Genomic DNA, 12,665 nt, shown 5'->3' on the forward strand with positions numbered 1-12,665 from the left:
TGGGCCAGCCGGCCCCAAGAAGGCGGTCCTTTGACTTTGACGCTTGAGGGGCGCAGCCGGCCCCGATGTCTTGAAATACCATGGGGGGCTGATGAGGCTACCCGTGGTCATTTACTCCAACAGGCTTTGTGGAACTGATCCTAATATGCCCTGGCAAGGTTTACCTATGAACCAAGACCCCATGTGAAAAAATGTCTTATATTACGTTACGGAACGAGTAGCTTTGTTCAGATCAGGGTTGGCCCTGAGCAGATCTGTTCATAGAACGACAGCTTTACTTGCGCTGGAACATATCAGGGCAATACTCAGCTAGTTGAGTGATCAAACTTCCTATGTACAATCAACATATCTTGAAGATAGGAGGGAGTACTACGGGTCTTTTTTCCTATGTCCAAAACAACATATCTTGAAGAAATCCAGGTGCTACAATATTGTAATTTTCAGAAATTTGCTGATTACATAAACATGCAGCAGCAGCTATGGACGCATGGATATCATTACTGGAAGTTTAGAACTCAACACTTGCAGTCATTCGATCATACACATTTACAACACAACATAGTCTGCACTGGAATCTTCGTCCAGAAATGAAAAATCGACAACATGTAACTGTTAATAATTGTTAGATGCAGCTAAAGATCTCGGCGGAACAGATTGTATGCGGAGATGAGGGAGTTGATGGCAAAAACCACGAATGCCAGGAAAGATATGATGATGGAGCTGTTCGCCATATTCGGAAAAGTATCGCTCCCCCAGTTGTCGATCCAATCGCTTACTCGCGCGGTTGCTGATGACGATGATGATATCAAGAGGTATGCCAGGACCTGCAATACATATAAAATAAATAATTAAGAACTGATCTCCCCTTGCAGAGATTGAAGAACTGACGAATTGTATGTCAGGGAAAGCAAGTTTGTTTGGTACAAACAGAAAAGAATGAACGAAAAATTAACAACTAAAATTTATGAGTACAGCCTGTACAAAACAAGCACACATGAAGGCAAGGCCCTAGGAAGCTACCACATGGAACATGAAAAAAAAATGGTCCCGAGAAAATGGTTTAGCTGTGACAAAGTGAATTTAGTTATCGGGAATATATTTAATTTGCATTTCAATTTGTATAGCTAGCAAAAGAAACCAAAGGTGAACAAAGGAGCAACTCCAACACATAGTTCAAATGACATATTCCTCCTGCTTTTTGCCCTCTTTACTTTGTTGGTTCATCTAAACCAACTGATCGCTGACACATGCACTGGACATGATGTGGTCATGCTGCCACACAACCAGGTCAGGACATCACACATGAGAGAAATATATGGGAAAAGGCCAGTCTCTACACAAAAATTAAAATGAAATGATATGCACAAGCATAGGCCTAATGGCTAATGCGCTATCACCATAATGAAGGTATTACCAAGGAGCACAGAGCTAATAGTATATTCATAGCAACCATTTCCTGGGGACATATTGGGTGCACTAGACCCCTAGTTCAACATCTAAAAAGTCTTGAAAACAGTTAACAGCACATGCATGTATATACCATGTCATAATTTTTTAGATTTACGTTCGACATACAACTGAAGAAATGTATAGGACAAAACCATCAGTGAATAGTACCGATAGGATAGTACCACCAGGATACTATTCAGACCAGATTTTGACTTGGCATTCATACCATGATTTGTCTATTTTGTGTATGAAGCTTTAAATCGGATTCGGAAATGAAATTTTGCGGCATAGTACATATATTATGTCTATGGCATAAATCAAACTCAGACGTATTTGACACAACTTTAGATGTGTTCTTTCGAGGCCTAGTACACTAGTACACCTTAAGGCTGCTAGTGTATTCTATACCCACCCACCCCCCCCCCCCCCTCCCCTGCTTTCCATGGGGATATAGATATATATTTATGTACCATGATACAAATTTCAAATCTGAATTCGATTCACAACTTGATACACAAAAAGAGGCAAAACAGGCTGTAAATAGTATCACATTCAAACCTAAATTGAATGATACCATGCTGGTACTATTCACAGTAGAATTATTTTTTTGATTATTGAGTTATGTATTGAATTCAGAACTTGAATATTGTGACACTATATACATTTTATATGAGTACTGTTGATTTTTTTCTCGAATTTTTTATTACAATGTGAAAGTAAGGATTAGTGCACTAGTAGACCTGAATACAAAATTCAATGACCAATTGTAGCATTTGACTTCAGAATACCATTTAAGGCAGAAAAGTGAAACTGGTCTTATTCCTTTGGAAGACAGCAACAATTCTCAGTTTTCACTCATTAATAGTTCACTTGTTTGTAATGAAGCAAACATATCAAGACATATCAAAGCCATGGTTGTCCATCGTCATATATGAAGTATGCATATCAGATATCACTATAGGACACAAGGTAATATGCATGCTAAACCCAATCATCCACTTTGCAATCCACAGTAATGCTGCATATATTAGAACCAAATTGTTTTGAATATTGCAGTGTTCACTGGAGAACTTGAGCTAGACAATTGTCAGCTAACACTAAACAGCAATTAAAGACTATAAGGCTTTGTTCAGTTTCTAGAATTCTAATGCAAGTTGGGGCAATCAGAATGTATGCATTTCGAGCATACCAATACCATGAAGCACAATCAAGCTGACTGCAAAATTGCAACACAGCATAAAGGAGCAAATCACTAATCACAAGAAAGACATCCTCAGAATCTTCTAAAGTTTATACTTAGCTTCACCATGATGACTTTGTACCTTGCCCTTATTCCCTTCTAAGATCACATGACTTGCAGGCGGCACAATACTAAAGATACCTATGAAAAGGAACAAGAGACTCTGAGATGCAAACCTGATCCATGGTGAAGTCGAAATAATCGCCCTTGGGCCGGGGAATCAAATGTCTCTTCCTCGTCAAGTGCAGCGCTAGTGCAAAGAACTGGAACACCGAGTACACGAATCCGATCACATTGACAGCCTCCGAGTACCTGCGCAGCAGCAGAGCACACCATCGTCAGGGAAATCACCAATTGAAGAACCCTAACCGAACAAACCGGGAGATTTTGTGAATTGAATTATGAGAAGAAATCTTTTATTTGCTTACCGTAACTGGGTGTAGTTGCTGTAGGAGTCGAGGGCCCAGCCCTTGCGGGTATCGGCGGCGAGCACCGCGAGCGCCGCCAGGCAGAGCGCCGCGGCCACGAGCCGCGCGAACAGCGCCGTGCGCTGCAGCGTCGCCGTGCGGCGTTTCCTGTACATGATGTCGGGCACGGGCCGGCGGTCCCGTTCGACGGACCTGGTCGGGCCCGGCGCCGGCACCGTCGATGGCGCGGCCCGCGCGGGCACAGGCGGCGAGTCCGCCACGTGCGGCAGCTGCGGCCGCGGCTTCGGCTCCGGCGTGACCCACTGCTGCGGCTGCGGCCGCGGTTGCGGATACGGCTGCGACTGCGGGTACTGCCTCTGGGGAGGAGGGGGCGTCTGGCGGCGGCGGTCCTTGGTGCGGCCGTTCCAAGAGTACCAGGACCGGCCGTCGCCCCCGGCGCTGGTCGTGTGGTCCGCGACGCGCGGGATGTACTGGGCGGCGTTGGAGATGGGGACGGTGGTGGACTGAGGCAGCGGCGGGGAGGGGGGATCCTCCTCGTCCTCCGACCGGCCGCCGCCCCCCTCGCGCGGCTGCGGCTGCGGCTGCGGCTGCGGAGGCATCGGCGGCGGCAGGGGCGGATCCTCGGGATCGCCGCCGGCTGCGCGCGGCGGCGGCGACGGCGACGACGGCGACGGCTGTACCTCGGCCATCGTTTTGGGGGAGAAAAGGTTGGTTGGGGCTTGGGAGGGGAATGGGGGTTTCTCTCTGGCTTTGCTTCGTAGTGGTAGGTGCTCGGGGAAAAGCTTTGAAGGGTTTGGGATACTTGGATTGGAGGATCCGTGTTCCACCGCGTGCTGTAAAGCGATTCCACAATCTACACACCATTGCTTTAGCTGCCAAATATTTTTACATCCAATGTGAAATTCTTGGGTGTAAAGCATGAATTCATAAGTAGAATTGGTTCTTCTCGGAACGTTCGCTTTGGTCTAACGAGCGAACAGCCCACGACTGTCGGACGCAAATGTTATGCCGGTGTGATGCAGCCGCAACGGCGAGGGAGAAGAGGCCGGAGGAAGAAGGGGATGAAAAAGGAGGAAGGTGGAGAAGGGACGAAGGATTATTGGCGTCGAATGACACAACACCCTTCGGATTTTAGAGGGTTGGTAGTGTGAGATGTAGCACCGTTGACCATGGTCGTCGATAAAAAAAGGGGCGCATGAGGTGAAGCGGAAAGAAGCGGACTTGTGGTGGGGCGGGATGACAAAATCGTGGATCCACATTCACGGCTTGGAGATTTCGGGATGATGCGGAAAATTACTCTGGTGGCAAGGTAAAAATTAGAGGACGAGGAGATGAAAAAGGAGAAGGTTCGCTCTTGGGGCAAACGGTGTGAATGGTCATGCCCGGCTTTCGTTTTATATGTATAATAGTAAATAGAGTTCGGTATAACTAGGACCAAATATCGATTAATACTAAGAGCAACTCTAGCAGAGTCGTCATATCGGCAATCACCGTAATGCATTGGAGCGCGTTCCATAAGCAATTGGAGGCTGGCCAGAAGACGCGCAAACTCAGAGGCGCCACATCCCAATCTTCATTTTTTTACTCGTTTCGTAATTCAAACACTTTGGTTCTCTCCAAATTTAAATGTTTTCTACATCAACCAAAATGCATTCGTTTTTAAGAAGTTGCATTAAAAAAGCATTTAAACTGGTGAGATTTACAAACCACTTGCTGTTGGCGTGTGCACCGTCCCCATCACCCACGTGTGCATTGTCCCCTTCTCTGACTTTGCATTGTCCCCTTCACTGTCATGTGCATTGTCCCCTTCTCTGGTGTGTGACCGTCCCATTCTCCTCTGATATGTGCATTGCCCCCTCATTCAAGGTTCCTGGAATGTATGAGCACCATTCACGCCTTCTCCCAGAATGCTCGTGCCACTAACTCCATTTGGTGCAAATTTGACATGATGAACTGATTCTCCTTGGCTATGCATCAAATTATCTCCCAATGCTCCTGAATTTGATGCCTACGCACCTCCATCTCTTCCAGATGTCGTCTGCTCCCTTTAGCATCCCATCTCACCCTCTTCTCTTAATTCTTCTTCTCCTTCATCTCTAGCTTTTCCCGCCTCCTCTTCTCGGCGTAATTCTTTCTTGTCCTCCTCAACCTATCAATATCTTTTTCATCCCATCCAACTCCCCTTGTATCTTGGGCTTCTCACCTCGTCTCTTCCCCCTGGGTCGACCCATGCTAGACGTCAGAATGCGACTTCTAGGCACATTTTCCCTTTCCTCTCCATCACCATCATCATCTTGAACAATTGCACTTCCCGATTTTTGGATTGTCGTCATCATTCCTCGACTTCCACTTCTCATGGCCTTCCAACAAATTTCAACAATGTTAGAGGCCAAATGATTTGCCCTTCGACTTGGTCATTTGTTGGTACCTCTCTTAGGTTATGTCATCCAAAAACAAAAACAATGCTCAATTTTATAACAATGCTCAAAGTCATTCAAATATCACAATAAAAAACAACGAGATTGCTTAGATACTGGTTAATAGTGACACCGATGGGGGGGGTGGGGGCCGATACATCCATTTTGCATCATCTTTTCTTACTGTTATTTATAATGTTTTATCCATAATAATGCTTTTTGGAGTAATTCTAATGCCTTTTCTCTTATAATTTGCAAGGTACACACCAAGAGGGAGAATTTCGGCAGCTGGAAATCTGGACCTGAAAAAGCTACATCAGGCCACCTATTCTGCACAACTCCAAACAAGCTGAAACTTCACGGAGATTTTTTATGGAATATATAAGAAATATTGGAGTCAATAACTACCAGAGGGGGCCACCAGGTGGGTTGTAGCCTCCTCGGCCCACCTCTGGTGCCCATCTTCTGGTATATAAGTCATTTTTACCTACAAAAATTAAGGAGAAGACTTTCGCGGCGGAGCGCCGCCGTCTCGAGGCGGAACTTGGGCAGGAGCACTTTTGCCCTCCGGCGGAGCAATTCTGTCGGGGGAACTTCGCTCCCGGAGGGGGAAATCATCGTCATCATCATCACCAACAACTCTCCCATCTTGGGGAGGGCAATCTCCATCAACATCTTCACCAGCACCATCTCATCTCAAACCCTAGTTCATCTCTTGTATTCAATCTTGTTACCGGAACTATAGATTGGTGCTAGGGGGTGACTAGTAGTGTTGATTACATCTTGTAGTTGATTACTATATGGTTTATTTGGTGGAAGATTATATGTTCAGATCCATGATGCTATTTAATACTCCTATGATCATGAGCATGTTTATTATTTGTGAGTATTTACTTTTGTTCTTGAGGTCACGGGATACATCATGTTGCAAGTAATCATGTGAATTTGATATGTGTTCGATATTTTGATGGTATGTATGTTGTGATTCCCTTAGTGGTGTCATGTGAACGTCGACTACATGACACTTCACCATATTTGGGCCTAAGGGAATGCATTGTGGAGTAGTAAATAGATGGTGGGTTGCGAGAGTGACAGAAGCTTAAACCCCAGTTTATGCGCTATTTCGTAAGGGACCGATTGGACCCAAAAGTTTAATGCTATGGTTAGAATTTATTCTTAATACTTTCCTCGTAGTTGCGGATACTTGCGGGAGGGTTAATCATAAGTAGGAGGTTTGTTCAAGTAAGAACAACACCTAAGCACCAGTCCACCCACATATCAAATTATCAAAGTAGCGAATACGAATCAAACCAACATGATGAAAGTGACTAGATGAAATTCCCGTGTACCCTCAAGAACACTTTGCTTATCATAAGAGACCGTTTTGGCATGTCCTTTGCCTCAAAAGGATTGGGCTACCTTGCTGCATACTTCTTACAATTATCGTTACTTGCTCGTTACAAATTATCTTGCTATCAAACTACTCCGCTACTTACAATTTCAGCACTTGCAGACATTACCTTACTGAAAACTACTTGTCATTTCCTTCTGCTCCTCGTTGGGTTCGACATAAGAGCTACAATTGATTCCCTATACTTGTGGGTCATCAAGGCTACTTTATGGCGCCGTTGCCCGAGAGTGGATCACCTTTGGTAAGTGGAATTTGGTAAGGAAACATTTATATAGTGTGCTGAAATTTATTGTCATTTGCTACTATGGAAAACAATCCTTTGAGGGGTTTGTTCGTGGTATCTTCACCTCGTCCGGAACCACAATTAATTGCCCCTCAACCTACTGCACCTACTGAAAATATTGAATATGAAATTCCTTCAGGTATGATAGAACAACTGCTAGCTAATCCTTATGCAGGAGATGGAATCGAACATCCTGATATGCACTTGATATATGTAGAACAAATTAGTGGATTGTTTAAGCTTGCAGGTTTGCCCGGAGATGAGGTGATGAAAAAGGTTTTCCCTTTATCTTTGAAGGGAAATGCATTAGCATGGTATATGCTATGCGCTGATATTGGATCATGGAATTGGAATCGTTCGAAATTGGAGTTCCACCAAAAAATTTATCCTATGCATCTAGTTCATCGTGATCGGAATTATATATATAATTTTTGGCCTCGTGAAGGAGAAAGTATCGCTCTAGCTTGGGGGAGGCTTAAGTCAATGTTATATTCATGCCCCAATCATGAGCTCTCAATAGAAATTATTGTTCAGAACTTTTATGATCGGCTTTCTCGTAATGATCAAACCATGCTTGATACTTCTTGTATGGTTCTTTTATGAAGAATACTATTGAATTCCGGTGGGATCTTTTGAAAAGAATTAAACGCAACTCTGAAGATTGGGAACTCGACGAAGGTAAAGAGTCAGGTATAAAGCTTAAGTATGATTGTGTTAAATCTTTTATGGATACCGATGCTTTTCAAAAGTTTAGCACTAAATATGGACTTGACTCTGAGATAGTAGCCTCCTTTTGTGAATCATTTGCTACGCATGTTGAACTCCCTAAAGAGAAGTGGTTTAAATATCACCCACCTATTAAAGATGAAATTAAAAAACCAGTACCAGTTAAAGAAGAAACTATACTCTATAATGTTGATCCAGTTGTTCCTACTGCTTATATTAAGAAACCCCCTTTTCCTGTAAGGATAAAGGAACATGCTAAAGTTTCAACTGTGGTTAACAAAAGCTATGTTAGAGCACCTAAACCAAATGAACAAATTAGAGTGGAACCTAATGTTGCTATGGTTAAAGATCTCTTAGAAGAAGATATAGATGGGCATGTTATTTACTTCTATGCAGAAGCTGCTAGAATTGTTAAACCCGATAAAAAGGATAAACATAGACCAGTTGTTGGCATGCCTGTCATTTCAGTTAAAATAGGAGATCACGGTTATCATGGTTTATGTGACATGGGTGCTAGTGTGAGTGTTATTCCTTACACTTTATATCAAGAAATTAAGAAATACATAGCACCTGCAGAGATAGAAGACATAGATGTTACTATTAAACTTGCTAATAGAGACACCATAAGACCTTTTGGGATTGTTAGAGATGTTGAAGTCTTGTGTGGAAAAATAAAATACCCTACTGATTTTCTTGTTCTTGGTTCCCCACAAGATGACTTATGTCCCATTATCTTTGGTAGACCTTTCTTGAACATAGTTAATGCTAAGATAGATTGTAAGAAACAAACTGTCGGTGTTAGCTTTGGTGATGAGTCTCATGAGTTTAATTTTTTCCAAGTTTAGTAGAAATCATTATGAAAAAGAATTGCCTAGTAAGGATGAATTAATTGGTCTTGCTTCTATTGCTGTGCCACCTACTGATCCTTTAGAACAATACTTGCTAGACCATGAAAATGATTTTCTTATGCAGGAAAGAAATGAAATAGATAAGATTTTCTTTGAACAACGTCCTCTACTTAAACACAATTTTCCTATTGAAACTCTAGGAGGTCCTCCTCCACCTAAAGGTGATCCTGTGTTTGAATTAAAATAATTGCCAGACACTTTGAAATATGCTTATCTTGATGAAAAGAAAATATATCATGTTATTATCAGTGCTAACCTTTCAGAACATGAAGAAGAAAGATTATTGAAAGTTCTAAGGAAGCACTGAGCTGCTATTGGATATACTCTTGATGATTTAAAGGGCATTAGTCCCACTCTATGTCAGCACAAAATTAATATGGAACTTGATGCTAAACCAGGTGTTGATCACCAACGTCGGTTAAATCCGAAGATGAAAGAGGTGATAAGAACGAAAATATTAAAACTTCTGAAAGCAGGTATAATCTATCCTATAGCTGATAGTAGATGGGTAAGTCATGTTCATTGTGTCCCTAAGAAAGGAGGTATTACTGTTGTTCCTAATGATAAGAATGAATTTATTCCACAAAGAATTGTTACAGGCTATAGAATGGTAATTGATTTCAGAAAAAAAATAAAGCTACTAGAAAAGATCATTACCCTTTGCCTTTTATTGATCAAATGCTTGAAAGATTATCTAAGCACACACACTTTTGCTTCCTTGATGGATATTCTGGCTTTTCACAAATACCTATTTCTCAACCTGATCAAGAAAAGACCACTTTTACTTGTCCTTTTGAAACCTATGTTTATAGACGTATGCCTTTTGGTTTATGTAATGCACCTGCTACCTTTCAAAGATGTATGACTGCTATATTCTCTGACTTTTGTGAAAAGATTGTTGAGGTTTTCATGGATGACGTTTTTATTTATGGGAAGTCTTTTGATGATTGTTTAAGCAATCTTGATTGAGTTTTGCAGAGATGTGAACAAACAAATCTTGTCTTGAATTGGGAGAAGTGCCACTTCATGCTTAATGAAGGCATTGTCTTGGGTCATAAAATTTCTGAAAGAGGTATTGAAGTGGACCAAGCTAAGGTTCATGCAATTGAGAAAATGCCATGTCCTAAGGACATAAAAGGTATTCGTAGTTTCCTAGGTCATGTTGGTTTCTATAGGAGGTTTATCAAAGACTTCTCTAAAATTTCTAGGCCTCCCACTAATCTTTTGCAAAAGGATATTCCTTTTGTTTTTGATGATGATTGTTTAGAAGCATTTGAAACACTCAAGAAAGCTTTAATTTCTGCACCTATTGTTCAACCACCTGATTGGAACTTGCCTTTTGAAATTATGTGTGATGCTAGTGATTATGCTGTGGGTGCTGTTCTAGGACAAAGAGTTGATAAGAAATTGAATGTTATTCATTATGCTAGTAAAACTCTAGACAGTGCTCAAAGAAATTATGCTACTACTGAAAAAGAATTCTTAGCAGTGGTTTTTGCTTGTGATAAGTTTAGACCTTATATTGTTGATTCCAAAGTAACTGTTCACACAGACCATGCTGCTATTAAATATCTGTTGACACCAGATTTTGGCATGGTCAATAACTTATTTAAGATCGCCTCAAATGGAGAAGTGATATACATGAAAGAGTTCTGTATTGTTGATATGAACATCTTTGAAGTTTGGGCCATTGCCGTTCGGTTTCATCTCCAAGGCCGAAACTATGCTCAAAGTACTAAGATCTTATATTCAGAGTACAGTTTGGCCGACTAATCCACCAAGATGACCTCAAATGGAAAAACTTTCTACAAAAATTGTCTCCGTCTCGTTGAAAACGGTCGATTTTGATATAAAAATAGTCCCAATCCAAATTCGTATGCAAAAGTTAGATCCATCCGAATACAAACGTGTCACGAGCCAAAAGTGGTGCGCCCCATCAGCCACTGTGTCTGATGGGTAGCACGAATAGTAGTCTGTTTTGCGCGAGCGATTTGACCCTCTATATGACCTATGATAAAAAAAACATTGAACATGAAAGTTGTACGTCTCGTCGAAACGGTCAAGATTGCTTTTGGGCTCGTTTCCATCTGAGGTCGTTTACCACCTCAAAAAAGACCCGCAAGGTGCAACCAATTTTAGACCGAACAGTTTTGGAAAGTTCGGATAAAACCAATCCAAATTTGACTAGGGTTTTGGACGTGAATCCAAACCTTTTCTTTGCACGGGAGTCCAGCCGCCTCTTATATATCTATGGGGTGACGGCCGATTGAACAACAACACACAATCGACCAAATCATCTACCACTTTTTATCTTTTATCTTTTCTCCTTAACCCTAGTTCTTCTTCTTCCTCGTTCTTCGTCTGTTCTTCTTGTTGCAGGGCGGCGAACCTCGAGGCCCTATGGGCGATCAAGTCGACCTAGGGCAGCCCATAGCCGCCGCGCGCCCTGACAAGGTCCCTGCCAGGCTTGTGGGGTTTCGGGTTCTCAAAAGCACCCGCCAGATTGCCTGCCTACCGCGCTTCCGGCCGGGTCTCCTTCAACGTGAGCTGCGGTGCATCACCCCCGGTGTCGAGGGTACACGGTGACGTGTTCGTGTGCAAACACACTTTTTGGTGACTCTGCTGGGGGCGAAGCTTTGAACGGTCTCCGGCTTGTTCTTGCTATGAAGGGATCGTCATCTAGGGTTTGCAATATACAAAGGTAATATGAATACCCAATTCCCTACTGTAGATGCAAATAATTCATATGGTGTTACTAGATCGTTCAGTGAGTATACTCTATCGGCCAGCCCTAGTTTTCGCAATCATGCATCTAATTACGTGAAGGCCGATTCAAAGTAATTTACATGCTTCAACTTCTTATGATACTAGTAACATGCACCATATGTACTCCAACTCTCATGCATCGGCAACCCCACAAATCCATATGCCGATGAACAACATGATGGGTTTGGTTAATCAATTTGAGACACCTCATGTTAAAAATTTCAATAGCATACAAGAAAGTGTTTCACCTTTTTATTCATCGACAACTAATTTTCAATATACTAGTTCAACCATGCCGGTGGATAGGAGAATTGGCCATGCTACTATTAGCTATTCGGCTAGTTACTCTCAACCGTCATATGCTACACCTCATGTCAGTAAATTTTCAGCACCATACACAACTGTAGATGTTCATAATTCGGCTTCACACCTTCCTGATCATAGCCGAATAAATGTAAAATTTACAAGAGCGGTTGTGCCCAATATTATAGAAGATGAGGTAGTGGTGGCTGCATTGAAGAGTTTAACCCAAAATAAGAGGATTAGTGCTCTTTGCCTTTTTTTTGAATATTTACTATAGGGTAAAAACCCCACAGTCCTTTATTGCCTCAACCAAACAAAACCAAACTATACAGAGGTTACAATATTTACAGGCCTAAGCTAAAAAGAAAGAAAGCCTACTTTACATGAGGGATTTTACCCAATCAACAAGTCTAGTCCTAAGGGTATCCTTGAGTCAATGAGACAATAGAAGGATATCATGAATAAAATTACATATCCATGCAGCAAAAGTAGCCCTCGTCCCCCTGAAGGTTCGTCCATTCCTCAAAATCCAAATATTCCAAGCAGCTGTGAGCATCACTTCAAGGAAGAATGGGTGGCCAACAAGATCGGCTAGAAAACCGATGCTAGTATAATATCATATCCAATGACATCGGTAAAAGAATGCAAAATAAAAATCATAGCCGAATGGGGCGATACAAAATCTGAACCATTCGTTTGCTTAACTCCAAAGCCGCATAATCAGAAAACCGATG

At 42.1% G+C, this 12,665-nt stretch overlaps 1 protein-coding gene across 1 annotated transcript; it reads right to left on the reverse strand.

Moving 5' to 3' along the window:
- Positions 1 to 478: 478 nt before the first annotated feature.
- On the reverse strand, positions 479 to 3,885 carry LOC109766821 (CASP-like protein 4A2). Its single transcript, XM_020325585.4, has 3 exons — positions 3,118 to 3,885; positions 2,866 to 3,001; positions 479 to 824 (listed from the first exon to the last, which is right to left on the reverse strand). The coding sequence occupies exons 1-3, from the start codon at positions 3,804 to 3,806 to the stop codon at positions 633 to 635; spliced, it is 1,017 nt and encodes a 338-aa protein (XP_020181174.1). The 5' UTR covers positions 3,807 to 3,885; the 3' UTR covers positions 479 to 632.
- Between the last annotated feature and the right edge of the window lie 8,780 nt (positions 3,886 to 12,665).

This window comes from Aegilops tauschii, chromosome 6 (genome assembly GCF_002575655.3).
Source record: "Aegilops tauschii subsp. strangulata cultivar AL8/78 chromosome 6, Aet v6.0, whole genome shotgun sequence".
NCBI classification, from domain to species: Eukaryota; Viridiplantae; Streptophyta; class Magnoliopsida; order Poales; family Poaceae; genus Aegilops; species Aegilops tauschii.

Coding starts and splice junctions, on each gene's coding strand:
- LOC109766821 (XM_020325585.4), bottom strand. CDS start 3,806: ATGGCCGAGGTACAGCCGTCGCCGTCGTCGCCGTCGCCGCCGCCGCGC. Junction 3,002..3,117: donor AGCAACTACACCCAGTTACG/GTAAGCAAATAA, acceptor GCTGCTGCGCAG/GTACTCGGAGGCTGTCAATG. Junction 825..2,865: donor TCGACTTCACCATGGATCAG/GTTTGCATCTCA, acceptor TATGTATTGCAG/GTCCTGGCATACCTCTTGAT.